This window comes from Gossypium hirsutum, chromosome D07 (genome assembly GCF_007990345.1).
Source record: "Gossypium hirsutum isolate 1008001.06 chromosome D07, Gossypium_hirsutum_v2.1, whole genome shotgun sequence".
NCBI lineage: Eukaryota > Viridiplantae > Streptophyta > Magnoliopsida > Malvales > Malvaceae > Gossypium > Gossypium hirsutum.
The window spans coordinates 6718175-6736907 of record NC_053443.1 but is presented as its reverse complement, the minus strand read 5'-3'; the positions used below and the strand labels follow the sequence as shown (position 1 = coordinate 6736907).

General features: G+C 31.9%; 2 protein-coding genes across 2 annotated transcripts; one reads left to right on the top strand and one right to left on the bottom strand.

Moving 5' to 3' along the window:
- Positions 1 to 7844: 7844 nt before the first annotated feature.
- Positions 7845 to 11129, top strand: LOC107953551 (28 kDa ribonucleoprotein, chloroplastic). The gene is made up of 4 exons (XM_016888892.2): positions 7845 to 8480; positions 8595 to 8696; positions 10332 to 10613; positions 10844 to 11129. Exons 1-4 carry the CDS (start codon positions 7998 to 8000, stop codon positions 10907 to 10909), a joined length of 933 nt encoding a protein of 310 aa, XP_016744381.2. The 5' UTR covers positions 7845 to 7997; the 3' UTR covers positions 10910 to 11129.
- Positions 11130 to 11249: 120 nt separating this feature from the next.
- LOC121203594 (protein-L-isoaspartate O-methyltransferase 1) lies at positions 11250 to 13966 on the bottom strand. The gene is made up of 4 exons (XM_041097290.1): positions 13587 to 13966; positions 12153 to 12423; positions 11797 to 11961; positions 11250 to 11649 (listed from the first exon to the last, which is right to left on the bottom strand). Exons 1-4 carry the CDS (start codon positions 13797 to 13799, stop codon positions 11399 to 11401), a joined length of 900 nt encoding a protein of 299 aa, XP_040953224.1. The 5' UTR covers positions 13800 to 13966; the 3' UTR covers positions 11250 to 11398.
- Positions 13967 to 18733: the final 4767 nt, after the last annotated feature.

Here is an 18733-nt window from a genome sequence, read left to right as displayed (position 1 = left end):
GCACCAATCGAAAGCTCTTATTCCTCTTCTTTTCTATAGTTCAATTTTTTCATGAAACAACTTTGAATACCATATGAATCTGCAAATCAAAATCGAAACAACTTTCTTCTTCAATCTCCAACATTGACTGTCAAATCAACTTGGATCTAAGGTATGTTCTTCTACTCGTCGATGAGTATTAGTCCACCGTACCAATCGTCGAACCGTCACTTAAAGCTCACTAGCCAAACTTTAAAAAAACATAACAACTAAGTGACTTAAATGAAAATTTTTGAATAGTTTTGAGACCGTTATGTAACTATTTGAAATTGAGTGACCAAAATGTAAACTTACTAATAGCTTAATGACCTTAGGTGTAGTTTACCCATGCACACATACATATATAATTTTAGGCGGGGGTTATAATACATGCAAATACATGTAAATTTCATTTATGTGATTTTTTCCTTCTTGCATTCGTAACAAATGATTGGGTCATTTTCTTTCTTGCTTGACTCTCCTTTGGTGAATTCTATTCTTTAAGGTGTTTTGGCTTTGTTGAACTTAATGAATTTCTTGATTTTTTTAGCAAACATAGCCATCTTCTCATCATTTTCCAAATCATCACTAGAATTACCATCTTCTAAAGTTGTTGATTTAAATGTCACACCCACTTTTTTGGAGCATCCTTAGTCTCAAGAGAGACCCAATGAGCTTATGAAAAGAAAGAGTGTTAAGGTCTTTTAACTCCTCTATAGTCGTCACCTTAGCTTTCCATGATTTTAAAAGGCTATTCAACATCTTCTTCACCATCTCTTTGTTGTCATAGGTCTTCCTAAGTGCCTTAAGACCATTGATAATATTGGTAAAGCAACTAGACATCTCTTTAATTCCTTCGTTTGACTTGGCCTTGAACAATTCATAGTTGAAGGTGAGAAGGCTTATCTTGGACTCCTTGACCCTACTTGTCCCCTCATGTGTGACATCTCCTCAGCATTGTCACATAAAGAAACTCTATTATATTCATTGGAGCTTAGTGCACAAAATTGAGTGTGCATGGCCCTGGCATTCAATCACACCATATTGATATCAACTTCATCCTATTCATCTTTTTCTTTGTTGACTATAGTGCCATCAACTCTTTTCTTGGGGATGGATAACCCATTTGTGATTCACACCTTATAATCATTAGCTTGGATGATTAACTTCATTCTTGCCCTCTAATATGAGTAATTAGTGTCATTGAATAGTGGAGGTCTCATGCTAGAATGACCTTCTCCCAACATTGTGGAGTTTTGCTCAAAGCTTCAAACACACATCCCTCATGGTGGAAACTTCTTGGTGATGGTTCTCCATGATTGTAGTACATGAGCTCTTTTAAGATTATGTCTCTTGATGGATAAATCACTTTAGAGATCTAGCTTTGATACCAATCGTAAAGCTCAAATGCACCAAGAGAGGGTATGAATTAGTGATTAAAATTTTGAAGCAAGATTGGCAAATAAAATGACACAATGATTTAGAGTGGTTTGGCCCAAATTGCCTACGTCTACTATCTTGGCTTTCCACAACTAAGTATTTCCAAAATTTACTAATTTAAAACCTTTTAAGGACAATGTTTAATCTTTATAATACTATCTTTTCCAATAAGCAAGATAGAGATACTTCCTTCAAGGTTTTCTACCTAAAACGTTAAGAATACTCTCACAAGTTTTAGAAATGAAATTAAAACAATGAATACCTCTCAAAGGCTAATTTACAATAATTCGAGTCCATTCAAACAAATTACAACACTTGAAATAGTGAAAAAAAAATAAAACCCCAAGTGTGTACAAGTGTAAAATAAGAACTATAAAAAAATGATTGAATTTTTGCACAAATAACTTTGTAAACTTGTTTCTTGTCTTCATCTTGTATTTTTAAACCATATTTATACTCCGTCATTGATTTGTAGCCATTTGGAGTGGTTGGAAGGAATTAAAAGCCGTTGGAGCCATCAATTTAGACATTAAATGCAATTGCAATGCCTTATATTCTAGGACATAACTCTTAGGTGTTGATACCTAAATTAAATAATATGATTGTTGGACCCATACATATCAAGACATGGGGATACGTTCCAATACATCTTGGTTAGGGTCTAATACATCTGAGATGGGGGTTTGATATGTCTGGTTGGTCGAAAATGATCATTGACTTGTTGTGTATCAAACCATTAGGGGATAAGTTCCGATACCTATGTGGGTATCAACACTTTTGCTCATGGGATTCGATACCTATGAAGTCAGTAGCTTGTTGATTTCATTTTGGCTCGATAAGTTCCGATACCTATGGAGTGTATGGGAACATAAGTTCAAGGTTTGCCTAAAACACTTTGAAAGACTTTTTGGGAGGCTTTTAAGACTTGTAAAATTTTCGAAGTCTTTCAAATGAATTTAGAATTACTTGAAATTTTTTTTACAAAAGTTAGGGAAGTAGTTTAATAAATTTGATTAAATAATTATTTTATTATATTAAAACACTTGAAAATCAAAACTAACACCTTCATGTAAACTCAAGACCTTCGACTTCCCTACAAACTCGTTCAAGTCTATTTTCTTTGAAAGCATATTAATTGTTTGATTTACGTAAAAAATAATAACAAACTTCAATACTAATGTATTTCTTTTATTTATTGGATTTTTTCTTCAAAATATTTAAACCCACAATTATGAGGGGCGAAAAAATGACTTGTTCAAGAAACTTCTCCCATTCGCCATATTTACAGATTATTTATATCATTTTTTAGTTTTTATTTGGATAAATTACATTATTAGCCACTAAATTATAGGTAATTCGTTTTATTCACTTAACTAAAAAAAATTTATAATTTTGTTACTAATGTTTTCAAAATTGTTTTTTTGTCACCCAAGTGTTAGGTGGCACTTCTTTTATTAGTATAATAACAATTTTAGTCTTAGTTTTTATACTTTCTATCAATTTGATACTGATTATATATAAAATGTTAAAAAATTGAAATTATTTTTAAAAGTTTAGAAAATTCTAAAATTAAAAATTAAATAAAAATAGAATTTTTTTTCAAAATTAGATAAAATGAGGGAAAATTATTTAAACCCTCCAAATTTTCTCCCTCTATCATCTGTATAAAATATCAAATTCTTATTCTTTAAAAGAACATGGAAAAAAAAACATTAAGCAAAATTATTGGTTCTATGTTCTTTTAACTCTTTTATTTCTTGACATTGCTATTCAAAATAGAATTTGTTTTTACAATTTGGATTTTGAAAATTTTGGATTATAAATTTAAATTTCAAAATTTTAACTTTGAAATTTATGATTTATGAATTTATTATTTCCAATTTTTTTGTTTGGAAATTAAAATATTTAAAATTCAAGATTTTAAATTAATTCAAATTCATTTTTTGGATAATTGAAATTTCGATTTGGATTTCAACTAATTCTAAGCTTTGAAAATATATTTTTTAATTTAATTATTGAGGAGGATTTTGAACATTGTTGTAATACCCCTAACCCATATCCGTCGTCGGAACAGGGTTACGAAGCATTGCCGGTGTTTATAGAATAAATACAATTAATTCATGTCATTTACTATTCATATCCGAAAACAATCATATTCAATTATGTTGTCCCTTAAATGGACCCTCGAAGCCCAAATTTTGCATTTGAAACAAGTCGGGACTAAATCGAGTACTCAGAGAATTTTTCACGAAATTTCAAAACTTTTCTTAAGTGCAGGGGACACACGCCCGTGTGGCCAGGCCATGTGGCTCACACAGCCAAATGACATGCCCGTGTCCCAAGTCGTGTGGACATTTGATGTGAGGCACACGACTGTGTCCCAACCCGTGTCTATACCCGTGTAATTCTCTGACTTGGGTCACACGGCCAAGCACACGCCCGTGTGCTAGGTCGTGTGGACAATTTAATATTCAAAAATTAGGTGCAGGAGACACACGGCCAAACCACACGCCAGTGCACATGGCCGTGTGTCACACACGACTAAGACACACTCCCGCGTCTCTGCCCGTGTGGACGAAAAATAGGTCATTTTCAAGCCACTTTTCTCACCCAATTTGCCTTTCACCTACAAAATCATCCAAACACATTCACAAGCCAATTCATAACCCTCAAATCAATGTCAATACCAAATTTTATGCATGACATATTATCTCATATGTTCAAGTGTTAAACCTACCAAAAACACGTTTATGCTTATAGGCATACTTTATCAATTATGCTAATTCAAAACCATTCATCAATAGGTTTGTATACTTCCCATCGTTTATCACACATCAAACTTGTTAAGGCCTTATATAATTACATCAAAATAAGTCTTACATTAGCCATTCCAATGGCTAGTTACAACCAAAATATTCCATCATTATGTCTAACTTAACTTATACATGCCATCATACTAAAAACTAGCTTGCTTTATATACCGAGAAGTCCGAAGGATAGTGTGATGTGTCTTCGACTAAGTTCCAACCTTCACGAGCTTCCGAGTACTATAAAACAAAAGAAATAAAACAGAGTAAGCATATTATGCTTAATAAGTTCGTATAACGGGAAATTGACTTACCATTCATATTCATTTAAAATATGCATACAAAGTACATCCAAATCAAATTAATCAATAACCTAACACATATACATCCTCAAGCAAGTTAGTCATATATTTCAAATGCATTTCAAGTAAGTAACAGAGATGAGCTCATCGTATAAACATTTCCATATATTTTCAGGTAGATACAATTATCAATTCATTCAGACCTTATCTTAACTTATATCAGAACTTTGCTCGTTAAACCTTATGAAATATCGATGGACATCGGATAGTACACATGAAGTGTACGAATTTGTAATTCATCAATTCATATTCAGGAGTCTTCATAAGAACACTTAAATGGGAAGCACTCTCTCGAGCCATATAACAGGAAGCTCATGTGAGCCATAAAAAGGGTAGCTTATCCGAGCTTTATAATGGGAAGCTCATAATAGCCATATTCAGGAAACTCATAAGAGCCATATTCAGGAAGCTCATAAGAGCCATATTCAGGAAGCTCATGCGAGCCAATATCGGGTAGCTCCAAAGAATCATTAACAGGAATCTCCGGATAGCTTAATATCGGGAAGTTCAAGTGAGCCTTATCGGGAAGCTCACAAAAAGCCATAATCGTGAAGCTCATAAGAGCTGTGGTGTGTCCACAACACATGTAGGATCACAACCAATCGGTATGCTCCGAAGAGCTATTAATGGGAAGCTCGCAGGAACAATATAACGGGAAGCTCGAGAGGGCTAATAACGGAACGCTCTTTCGAGCTGTGTTGTGTCCGCAACATATGCAGGACTACAACCAATACTAGAAACTTGTATCCATCGATTTTCATTTGTTCAAACGGAACTTAACATTTATCAAACATTTTTGGATATTTAATCAATTTCATATACATGGCAATTATTCAATTCACATATATAACATTTAATTCAAACCTATAAATGTACACAATTTTAGTTACATGAACTTACCTCGTCACTTGCTTGTATACGGAAATCTACTAATCCGATACTTTTTATTTTCCTCGATCTAACTCTTTATTTGATCTTTCCGGATCTATATAAATGAATTTAACATCAATTTAACACATTTCATATTCAATTCAATCCAATTCACATCCTAGGTAAAATTACCATTTTACCCCTATACTTTTAAAAAATGACGATTCTGTCCCTAGGCTCGAAAAATGAAAGCAATTTAATCATTATTCCAAGCCTAGCTGAATTTTTCATATAACAATAACAGTCCATGTATTTCACAAAATTCAAAATTTTTCCATGAATTTTACATCTTTTTAATTAAATCCCTAAATCACAATTTCATGAAAATTTCATTTGCAAAAGTTGTTTATCTATCAACAACCTTTCATTTTCTACCATAAATTTCAAAATTTCAGTATACTCATCCATGGAAAAATTTTAATACTTTGATAACTTTGCAAATTGATCTCCAAAATAGATAGATTAAGTTATTACGATATCGGAAATGTAAATTTTTCTAAAAACATGAGATGATTACTTACCCAATTAAGCTTGCTTGAAGTTCTCTCTCTTAGCTAGGGTTTCCATAGAAAATTTTGGGGAAGATGATGATATAAAATGATATTTTTATCTTTTAATTAACTATCATCTTTTATTTTTCCCACTTTCCAATTTAGTCCTTTTTTTTCCTTAAATTTCCATGGATGAATCATCATAAATATCTACTAACTTCTCTTAATGGACTATTTGCCTTATAAGGACCTCAAATTTTGAATTACATAGCTATTTAATCCCTCTAGCTACTAGAATTCAACTTTTGCACTTTATGCTATTTGGTCCTTACTAACAATTAAACATGAAATCAGTAAAATTTTCTTATCAAAATTTTCATACGTCTCTCCTATCATAATGCAGACCATGCAATAATATTAAAATAAATTTTCTTCCTGATTTGGATTTGTGGTCTCGAAACCATTATTCCGATTTCATTGAAAACGGGATGTTACAATTGTTGTTTGAATCAGACTGAACCGATCAATCAAACTGAGAATCAGCTAGGGTATTGATTTGGAGAAAGGCATTAGACTGGTTGAACTGAGTACCAGTATAGACCAGTTTATTGGGCAGTGAATCGGTTAAACCAATTTTTAAAAAAATATATTTATCAAAAATTATTTTCGATTTTTTTTATAACTGAATTGATATAAACTTTTATATAGACATGGATATTATAGTATTAGTAATAACAACAATAATATGAAAAAAAATCTTCATACAATTTGAGATCAAAATTGCAAAATATTATGACCTAAATTGTTGTACAAATATATACTATATTGATATCATACATGTAAACAACTAGGTTGGATCGGGAATTGGTAGGGACACCAGTTTGGAATAAGCGGTCAAATTAATTGACTCGTGAATTGATTGAACCAATGATTGAATTGGCCAAATCAACAATCGAATCATTTGAACCGATTTTATCTATTTTTAATAATTTATTCAATTGAACATGCCGAATCGATTGAATTGGTTGAATTAGGTACCAATGGTCTGACCAATTCGTCTATCGGTCTAATTTTGAAAACCTTAAGCTTTGCTGATGATATATTAGAAGTAAAAATAATTATTTATTGTTTGGGTTTTGAAGAAACCTTGAAAGAAGAGAAAACAAAAAATTTCTTATATCTTTTTAATCAATCTTGTATCTTGAAATTTTCAAGTTTTAAAATGAAATTTGAAATAAAAAAATTTAACTCCTATACAATTCGACTTAGATTTGCCTAAATTCAAACTCAACTTTTTATTTGTTATCCAACAAAGAATTTGGATTCGTAAATCTAAATTATTATTATTGCCAAATTCAAGTGAGACATTTTGAATTGAGTCTAAATAAGGCATTTTTGTCGTATATTTTGTATTATGTTACTAAAAATGGTATAAAAGTTAATTTCACAAGCTTTTGTAATATCAATTATTGATATTTTTTAAAAGCATGAAAATTGACTCGAAGATATTACTAATTCGATTTCAAGAAACATTTAATGATCTAACTTTTTTTTAAAATTTTTTAAAATTTGTTATTGGATTCTATTGAATGATAATTTTTTTTATTTCCCATACAAATTAGTTCTTCAATAACCTATTTGAGATTTTTTTTTAAAAATTATATATTTTTTATTTTTTATAATTTTTATATAAAATCAAGTTCAAATAATAAAAAAATTTAAAAATATTGTTATTATACCAATTAAAAATTACAAAAAATTTTAAAATTTAAAAGTATTAGTTTTTTAAGTTAAATTTACTCACATGACATGAAGTAGTTTACCTTTTTATTTTCGATAAACCCTCTCCTCGTCTCTCTCGCCTGCCATCCCTTATCCTCTCAATTTCATCTTCTTCTTAAACCCTCTCCTTCACTCTCCCCCATCTTCCCTTTCTTCAATCAATTAAAATGTCTTCAATAACCAAACCCATATCCATGGCGGACTCATGTTGCCTCGTTTGTATCCCTTCACTATTCACCACTTGTTCCAAATCCCCATCTATCCTCTCCTTTCCCCCAAAACGCATCAATCTTTTGCTCTCATCTTCCCATTCTTCAACCTCTTTGACCCTCAAAACCAAAACCCATTTCTCTTCTCTAGTTTCCTTTGTTGCCCAAACATCAGATTGGGCTCAACAAGAGGAAGAAAATGACGCCACCATCACCATCGATGACGAGGAAAGTGGCATTGAAGCGAAATGGGAAAACGATGAAAGTGATGGACCTGAAGGCGAGGATTCTGTTTTTGAAGAGCAAAGTGGGGATTCAGAAGAAGAGGGTTCTGAACCCTCTGAGGAAGCTAAATTGTTTGTTGGGAATTTGGCTTCTGATGTTGATAGTCAAAGTTTAGCTATGCTTTTTGAGAAAGCAGGAACTGTGGAAATTGCTGAGGTTTAAGAGAAAAATCTCTTTTTTCCTGCTTTTAAATTGTTTCAAATTCTTCTGTTTTTTGTGGGCTTTTTAGGTCATAAAATTATTGAAAATGTTGTTTAATTCTGATTGCAGGTTATTTACAATAGAGACACTGAGCAAAGTCGTGGCTTTGGGTTTGTAACAATGAGTTCAATTGAGGAAGCTGAGAAGGCTGTTGAACAATTTAATCGTTATGTAAGTTCTTTTATTTTACTTATTTTTTGGCTTAGATTTTCCTATTTCTGGATTAATATCTGTGATAGTAAATATAAACAAATAGGTTAGTATATAGATATGTGTGTTAAGGGTATGTTTAATTGATATTTGGAGTGTCAAGACTTGTTTAGAGCCGTGGTTAAAGCTCCAATTTGTCACCTAGATGACACTGGATCCCATGATAAAAAGAATTATATTTGGAGTGCCTTATCCTATAGCATGTCAGGATATGCAACCAACATGAGTGTTGAACACGTACATTTAAAAGAAAATTGAAGATACGAGCAACTTATCTTGGATACTTGTATGTGTATGACTAAAGTATATTTGATTTTTTATAAAGTATTTTTTAATGTATATGAAGTGTATCCCATAGTGTCTAACATGAGTATTGGACATGAACTCCAGCTTTTGGCTGATTGGCCAAGGGTGTTCACCCTGTACCTAGATAGTACGAATTGCATGCTAGTAGTGTAGAAGGGGCATAGCAGGAATTGCCTGTTAGTAGTGTAGAATGACTGATTGCCCCATTTACGTCTTTCTTTTGACTTGTATTAACTTTTACGGCCAAAATATGCCGCTTGTTCCTGTACTTTTGTAAAGTTTGAGATCTAGTCTCTGTACATAAAAAGGTTAAAAATTAAACCCTTTTACTATTTCAATGTAAAAATCCTAATCTGATCATTAATATTGAGGCAATTTATTTTCTGTCAATCATGTGCCACATGATATGAGGGCAACCTAATCAATATGCCACGCTAGCTGGTTTTGATAGAAAATATTGGATTAGAATTTTTAGATCGGGATAGTAAGATGATTTTATTTTCAAGTATAGGACTAAATCTCAAACTTTATTCAAGTATAGAGTATATTTTAACCAACTTTTACCTTTGCTATTTGGTGGTGAATTTCATTAGGTTGCTAATCATTGGATTTCTTGAACTTTTCTTTGTCTCTTTCCATTAAACCTATATAACTTATATTTAAGAGGCAACAATAAAATTAAGTCCATTTAATTCAATTTTAAGAGGCTTAAGGCTCTCTCTTAACGAGTCTAAGGTCTAGAATTCCCTTCGACGATTTCAACTTGTTCATCATAGGTCATTCGCGAGGAAGTAGAAATCAGGGAAAGAGCCCTGCTAAGATAGATGGTTTGCTTGTGAATTGTCCTGTGACAAGATCCATCAGTCGGGACTGCAACAGTTGACATTTTCTAACCTTTTAAAACCTCCATTCAACATACATTTCATAAATACAGTTGAACATCAAGTGGAAGAACACTAGTTGGTCATTGTTGATTTTACTTATTTTTTTTTTAGATTTAACTGTTGTTGTGAACCAAAATTCTCGTAAGTTGTGAAGTATTTGCTTTTTGCTTGTTTGATTTGGTAGCCATTATTAAATGCTTGCATGAACCAAGTTAAATCTGGGATTTGAGTCTGGCACTTCTTAGAGTTTGCCGTATAACCAGCTAAACTAAGCTCTGAGTTTTCTTTTTTATGTCATAGGAGATTGTTCTATCCAATTTTCTTTTCTTTGTTGATTGATGTTGAACTCGAAAGCTGTATCTGGTGCTTGTGCTTAAGTCATTGTTGCTTCCCTGTTTTTAAACAGGACCTTAATGGAAGGCTCTTGACTGTTAATAAGGCTGCTCCTAGAGGATCACGTCTCGACCGACCCCCTCGTGTTTTTGAACGTGCTTTTAGAGTTTATGTAGGTAACCTTCCATGGGCTGTTGATAATGCTCGACTAGAGCAAGTCTTTAGTGAACATGGTAAGGTAGTTGAGGCTCGTGTAGTCTATGATAGGGAGACAGGCCGATCCCGTGGTTTTGGTTTCGTGACTATGTCCTCAGAAACTGAATTGAATGATGCCATTGCAGCTCTCGATGGACAGGTATTATCTGTGTTTCCTCTACAACTTTTCCTAGATTGTTTGGTCATAGTTTTCCTTAAATCCGGAACCAACACCATATCACATGCATATCAGTACTTGCTTTGACTCTTCATTTTTTAACATTCGTTTCCAACCCATATTAAGATTTGGTCTTCTAAATACGTAACTGTATCCAAAACTTACACCCAAGTTCGAGTAGCATAGCTTAAACACATTTCCGATCATTGCAGAGTCTGGATGGAAGAGCAATAAGAGTAAATGTTGCAGAGGAAAGACCAAGGCGAGGATTCTTTTGATGTTGAAATGATTTAGATACATGATCTACTGCTGTTTGCTTTTCTTTTTCTTTTTCTTTTTTCTTTTTTCATTTTTCATTTTTCATTTTTCTAAAATAACTTGTCCTATTTTTCCCTTTTTTTAAGGTTCAATTTTTAATTTTATTATATTTTGTAAGGAATAAAATATATGTATCCATTGTTATGAAACCATCGTTTTAAAAGGTTTGTTTGCTCAAAATTTTATTAGCAGAAAAACATTGTAAGATCTCTATTAGTCATTTTAACGCAAACAAACATGTAATCCGATACATGTAAAGATCCATTTTTGCAATTTTTGCACATAATAACAAGAACAAACTTGAAACAGGAAAAAAAAGCTATTGCATTTACAAAAGGAGGAAAATGCGATAAATAACTAGGATATTCTGTACAGTACTGGGTTCAAGAATAATCGGCTTTCACAACTGGACTTTCAAACAAGCTAAAGTAATTGTTATGTTTCCAATCTCAGTAACCTCTCAACTGAGCATCACGACTGGTTAAAGGAACATAACGGACAGAAGTCTCACTTCGAATGCTAATTGAACCGTCCATATTCTTGTCCACTACTTTCAAGTCTTGGAACATGTTTCCTACGGGAATCACCATTCGGCCACCTGGCTTTAATTGATCAAGGAGAGCCTGTGGTATTTCCGGTGCTGCTGCCCCGACATGTATAGCATCATAGGGTGCACATTCTGGCCACCCTTGCCTTCCATCTACGGTAAATGTACAAGGTCGAAGCATCAGTCATAAGCATTCAATAAAAGATCAAGTATCAAACATATTTCAACAACAGACTCGCTTCCATTTAAACAATAGAGCATAAAACCATAAGAACACATGGTAAGTTCTTCTGTACATACCGCCAGCATGCACCGAGAGAGAACCTTCTTTCAACAGTGGAGCAGCAGCGCTTTTTTCTATGTTTTTTATAGAAGAAGCAACCAATTCAGGAATATGTTCAACACCAACAGCCCGACCCTGTGGTCCAACCATTATCGCAAAACAAGCAGTCAAGTATCCAGTTCCTACATAACAAATGCATAACCAGAATTAAAATATGCCTTTTTTTCTCAATGGCCATTGAGTCGGAATAAATCCCAAGAGAATACGTGTAGTTCATTTGAATCCAGCATTCCAACAGAGTTATACACATAAGAAGAAATTGAAGTGCAGAAATGACATGATGGAGTTGAAGAATTGTGGAATGCAAAGAGACCTGAGCCAACATCTAAAGCGTGCATGCCGGGCTGCAAATTTTGCTCCAATAATTGAAGGCAGGTAGCATGCATATGCGGTGCTGAAATGGTGGCATTGTAACCTATTGCCATTGGACTATCAGCATAAGCCGAAGCCCCATCCGGTACAAATAATGCCCTATCGATAGTCTCCATTACTTCAGCTACTTTCATTGACGAAATCACTCCGTAACGCTGCAAATGCTCCACCATTTGTTTGTTTTTGTTGATCCCATTTCCGATCCAAAAGCGCTACAAATTATCGAAAGAAATATTAGGCACAAATCACTACTGAATTAGACAAAAGAAAACAACAAAAACATCTCTCAAATTATCGGAAAAAAAAAAACCACCTCACTAGAAAGAAATGAAATACCGAAACAAAAACAATGAAAAACTCTATCATGAAGAGCTGTTCCTACATTACAACCACTGAATCAAAACACCTATGGCCACAAATACAGCAATTCAAAATCCAGACATGTTAAGTTATTACCAATATAGGCCCCATCAGAAATGGCCAGCGGAACATAGCATCGGTATGCTACTCGAATACCAAACTTTACCAGGAACTACTTGAAGCTTATGCTTTTTATAATGTATTGATGGTAAAAGCACCGTGGAGACTCTTGTACTAGGAGTCAAATTGCGTTTTTACCCCTCTACTAAAAAAATGGGCAAATTAGCTTATGTATGTTGAATCAAGAGCAAGCTAGCTCTTCTATTAAAAATTTCATCTATTTTTACTATTAAAAACTATTTCTTGTACATCAGCATGAGACACGTCTCATTGTTAGATTATTTTATCAGCCACACCAGTTTTTAAGATGGATGAAATTTTTAACAAAAATAATCAATTTGCGCTTTAATCTAATTATTAGGGATTAATTTGCCCTTTTTTTAAGTAGAAGTACAATCTCCCTCTTTCATTACCTTATCCATCAGATAGTATAATCCAACATTTGAAATCATCACCTTATCCATCAGATTGTATATTATGTTGATTCAATACCCAAATTATTATAAGTCCAAAATACATCAACAAAGAGAAAAAGGAAATGAAAAACCCAATTGAACCTACTATATTATAATAAAGTCCAAAAATGTTCCAGTGCAAACAACTCATTTCTAGAGACACAATATCATCATAGTTCTTTAACAAGGTTCTCTTCATAATTCACTGACAATCAAGCTTTGCCCATAAACTTTTACCAAAACATCAACAAATTCATCATTTCTAGAAAACCCAAAACCAAAAATTAAGTAAATAAACAAAAAAGAAAAGAAACAAAAACCCAATTTCCCATTATCAATCATAAGAAAGGAAAAAGAAAAGCAACCCAGAGCGCAAAAAATGGAAGAACTGTTTGTAAACTATTAAAAATAAGTCCAATAGAGAGAAAAGAAAAGGGTACCTGCATCCTGAAGAAGAGACAATTACCCGTGAGAAGGAGATTGAGGTTAGGGAGATTAAGACTGTTAAAGGAAAGAGGGCGGCCTTGAAGATGGTGATGGTGATGGTGATGGTGATGGTGAAGATGAAGGAAGGTAGTGTAGTTTAAGAGTTGCTTTATTGGTGGCGTACAATGGCGGTATCCATACGCTATCATCGTGGATAGATTCATCATTTTAGCATTTTAATTTTAATTTTAGCTTTTACTTTTTTGTTTATTCCAATTCTATTCCATTCTCGCCCTTTCTCCCACTTTCATCCATTGCAGCGCTTAAGCTTTTTACACTTGTCCAGCTCTGCTCTCTTAATATACGGATAAACCAATATTATTACAACTGGATTAATAAAAAAATTATAAGTATGTTTTTTTATTGATTTAAAATATCGCGAATCGAAATCAAATCAGTTATTTTCAATTTAACTAATTAATTTGGTTTGATTTGATAACATCGTACTAAAGAAGTATGGTGGAGTATCCGTATTAAAATTTATATTACATTTTGTCCTTTTTATTTTAAAAATAGATAAATTAATTCATATGCATTAAATGAAAAGCTAAATTAGTTCTTTCATTTAAAGATTTTATCTATTTATACAATTAAAATTTATCGTGCCTGAAGAAATAATTAAATAGTAACACGTGACATGTCTTGGGTATGTCAGGCTAACGTACAAAGATCAATTTTTAATAGTAGAAATAAATGAAATTTTTAACAAAATGACTAATTTATTTTTTAATCTAACATACATGAACAAATTCACCTCTCTTTTTAGATGAATGAGCAAACTGCTATTTAATTGTGAGAGTCTCCATAGTACTTTTTTTACGTTTCAAATAAAAATATTGATTGATTCAATTTTCTTGAGCTATTGATTTGGGCCTTAAAACCTAAAATTTATGTAAATTAACATATGATTCACATTACATTGCAAATAAAAAAAAATCAACAAATCAATATTTAAAGATTTTTATTCACTCTATTGTTAAAACCTTAATGGGAGCTAACCATAACTATACCGTCCATGTATTTTCATAGTTTTCACATAAAGAAATAGTTTCAACCTCATTGTTTTTGTTTTATTTTTAATATTTTTTTAATTTATTAATACATGATATCTGTCGAAACTATTTTTATTTTGAAAAAACGGGGTCGACTTTTAAAACGAAAAAATGGAGTCGTCACCGATCTTTTATTGAGGTGTGATCGGATCACCTTGAAAATGATTTTAGGTCTACGAATTTTGAGAAAATAGGTTCGGGAGTCGGTTACGCACGAGGAAGGGTTAGCACCATCGTAACGCCCAAAATTGGTACCGAATTGATTTATTAATGTCTTAAAGTCGGACGTCAAAATTTTGAAAAGATTGGAAACGATTCCCCTTTTATTAATGCCATATTTTAAAACAATGCTTGGATAGATTTGAATGAATGTGAAAGGGTTTCTCATCTCGAGGCAACAAGATGTCGTATCCCGTAAGTTAGGATGCAACGTTTGAATTCCCGAGCATAAGCTAACCTTTTAAAAATCTTTATTGAAACTTTGTGCATTTGAAAACTAAAATGTTTAGTCGTTTTAGTTCGATGAGAAAATCGAAACCCCGTAAGTTAGAGCACGATTTCTCATCGTTCCAAAGACGACATATTGCAAACTTCATTTTCCCTTTTTTACGAAATTGGATCAAAGCGAAGGTTTAATGCAATATTAACAATGATATAAATTTGATTTATTCGAAATGAAAAGAAATGAAATAATCAATTTTTGGCAAATAAATCGAAAATTTTAACTATGATGTAATGTTCGGAACTGAAAAGCAAATGTATGAACATGGAATAATATACATGGGCAGAATACTAAACAATATGCGCGTACAAACGCCAAACACACATAATAATTATCGAACTCGAAATAATATATAAAATAAACTTAATTCCAAAGAAAGGGTACATAAATAAAACAACATGAAGTAAGTAATAGGCTAAAAAAATCTATTATGCAAATCAATTTAAGATAAAATGAATACATAAAATGAATTGAAATAAATCATTTAATAAATTGTTTAAAACAACTAATAAAACACAATATACAAAAATATTTCAGCAAATGAAGTATGAAGAAAAATTAGAATATATATTATATAGAAAAATAATTAAAAAAATAAGTATTATGTATAATTCAAAATAAATAGTATGTATATGGATGAAGTTTAAAACAATACATGAATTAAAAAATATATATATATATGAATGTACAATTTAATACAAATAATATCTACAATTTGAAATGAATTGGATAATTTACAATAAATAATATTAAACTTGAAATAATAATACATATAAAATTTAAAAATTTAAAAATTTTGATGATAATTCTAGAATAATCATGCGTGATAAATCCAAAATAATAGTATAATAAATTTAAAAATATTAATGATAAATTTGAAATAAATATACATGATAAATTACAAATAATAAAACATGATAAATCTAAAATAATAATATACAATAAACTTAGATAATATTAATGATTAATTTAATGATAATAAGTATAAACAATCAAATAATATCAGATTTAAAATTAAAAAAACAGCATAATAATCAATACTTAAATAAATAAAACCCAAACAAATTAAATCAAACTAATGAGGACTAAATTGAATTTAAAGCAAAATTAAAAGAAAAAATGAGAAAAAAACAAAAATGAGGGCCAAAATATGACTCGCGGATAACATGGGGACCGAATGGGAAATATTCCCTTCCCTCAAAACGCAGCATCTTGACACGGATCAAATTGGAATGAAACTTAAAAAGCGTGGCCAAATTTAAATGAAATAAAAGAATCGATTTGAAATACCCTGCGAAAGAAAAGGGACTGTTTGCGCAATTTTCCGAAGCTTTACAAAACGCGCGGATCCTTCCCTGAGTCGGGTCACCGAGCAGGTTACTGAGGCTAAACGGCCAATACAGCACCGTTTTAGAGCCACTGAAATAGGCCCTAAACGGTGCCATTTTATGCACAATATAAAAGCCACTTAAAACCCTAAAATCAGAACACTTTTTATTTACATTAACTATCAGGAAAAAAACTAAACCCTCTCTGCCCTCTGCCGCTTCAGCGATCTGAAACTCTGCCCAACTCCGATTGCGACGGAGTAGGCAAAGCCAGGTAGATTTCTCATCTCCTAACTCTTCTTTTCTTTTTCATATAAGATTAATAAAAAAAATAGAAAAGTAAAAACGTAACGAAAAAATATAGAAGAAAAAGTGAAAAAATCACCTTCTTTAAAACTTTTTTATTTCTTTCTTCCTCCCTTTACATTGATTTTTTCTCTTTACACTGATTTTCCCCTTTATATTGATTTCCTCCCTTTTTTATGAATACCGAATTCCCCCTGTAAAACAGAAAATCGGGCTCTTTTTATAGCCCAAAAATACAACTTATTTTTTATTTTTCTCTATTTTTACACTGTGTTTTGTTGCTATTGGACTTTTTTTTATTTGTTTGGTCTATTTTAATTGCGGACCCGGTAGGGGTGTGCAAAATTCAGGTAAAATTAAAAAAATTCGGTTAACCGACTGAATTCGGTTAATCGCTCGGTTAACCGAATTTTTTCGGTCGGGGGTCGGTTAATTATTTTTTGATTTTTCGGTTAACGGTTAATTCGGTTCGAAACCGGTTGGTTAACCGAATTTTTTTGGTTTAACCGAAAAAATTAATAAATAAAATTATAATATATAAATAGGCCTACTATTCACCTAAACCCAATCCAAACTCAAGTATTCAACCCAACCCAATTACTCAACCCAACCCAATCATAAAAATTATAAATAATTTAATAAATAAAAATAAAATTCTAAAACTAAAACTAAAACTAGAGTCTAAAAGTCTAAAAATAATTTAATTATGTAGTGATTCAATTCAGTTAATTCGGGTAATTCGGTTAATTTTTAACCAAAAATAAAAAAACATATAATTTTTGGTTAACCGACCGAATTAACCGAAAAAAATTCGGTTCGGTTAACGGTTATAAATTTTGAAAGGTCGGTTAATTCGGTTAATGTTATTTCGGGTCGATTAACCGGTCGGTTAACCAAATGAACACCCCTAGGGTCTGGGCTAAAATTGGGTATTACAATATCAACGGACATGGAGAAGGAGGGGAGGGGACATTGTTGAAGAAGGTCGATTCACCCATTCTAGAGTCGAGTGTCAGAAATGTAGAGGGACTCAGAATAAATACTTAGTGTATTAGAGTTTTGAGTGGAGAGGAGTCCCCTAATATGTTGATCATTGAGGTATTTTATAGGTAAGTAAAGGTTCCTACCCAAATATACCACTTGTTGAGCCTTAAGTGACCCAATAAAGAGTCCAACTAGATCCAAATTGAGGTTGGGATATAACAAAATTAAATTTGGTGCTTAGTTTAAACTATAACCATTTTATTTCATTTCCTTTTTTTCTTCCTTTGGTTTAGGGTCATGCAAAAACAAATAAATAAAGGGGAAGAAATGTAACGACTTGATAGTTAGAGGTGTCAGAAAGTACATTCTTGAGACTCCGTTCCCATAAATTGGACTCGAAGCTAGTTGTGTAGTTAATTAGGTTTCGGTTAAGTGAATTTGCTCAAATTAAGAGTAATTAGGTATAAGGACTAAATTGCATATAAGGTGAAAGTTGAATTATAAATTTAAAAAAATTAAAGAGACTAAAGAAGCAATTATGTCATTACTCTTTAATGAGGCGGCATAAGTTAAGATATTTATAAATTTAATATATATTATAATAAAATAAGTTTACTTAATATTTAAGTAAATATATATTATAGTAATAATAAAAAAAGAAAGAGAAAAGCAAAACGAAATAGAAAGAAAGAAAAAGAAAAAGAGAAAGAAAGAAGAACCCACGGCTTAGGGGTTTCAAAGTTTCAAGTTCAATTGGTTAGTCAATTTAGTCCCCTTTTTCTTATAATTTTTATGTTTTTGAAATCCCGGTGTTAAGTACTACCCGACCCATGTCGAAATTTTAGCAATTATTGAGTTTTTAAGTGTCGTTAATGTTGAATAATTTTAGTATTAGGGATTAAATTGATATATTTTTAAGTGAGAAATGA

What these genes read in the sequence shown, in the direction of transcription:
- LOC107953551 (XM_016888892.2), top strand. Translation starts at nt 7,998, where the DNA reads ATGTCTTCAATAACCAAACCCATATCCATGGCGGACTCATGTTGCCTC. An exon ending in GAACTGTGGAAATTGCTGAG is followed by an intron (nt 8,481 to 8,594) that starts GTTTAAGAGAAA and finishes TTCTGATTGCAG; the next exon opens with GTTATTTACAATAGAGACAC. An exon ending in TTGAACAATTTAATCGTTAT is followed by an intron (nt 8,697 to 10,331) that starts GTAAGTTCTTTT and finishes GTTTTTAAACAG; the next exon opens with GACCTTAATGGAAGGCTCTT.
- LOC121203594 (XM_041097290.1), bottom strand. Translation starts at nt 13,799, where the DNA reads ATGATGAATCTATCCACGATGATAGCGTATGGATACCGCCATTGTACG. An exon ending in GTCTCTTCTTCAGGATGCAG is followed by an intron (nt 12,424 to 13,586) that starts GTACCCTTTTCT and finishes GATAATTTGTAG; the next exon opens with CGCTTTTGGATCGGAAATGG. An exon ending in CGCTTTAGATGTTGGCTCAG is followed by an intron (nt 11,962 to 12,152) that starts GTCTCTTTGCAT and finishes TTTGTTATGTAG; the next exon opens with GAACTGGATACTTGACTGCT.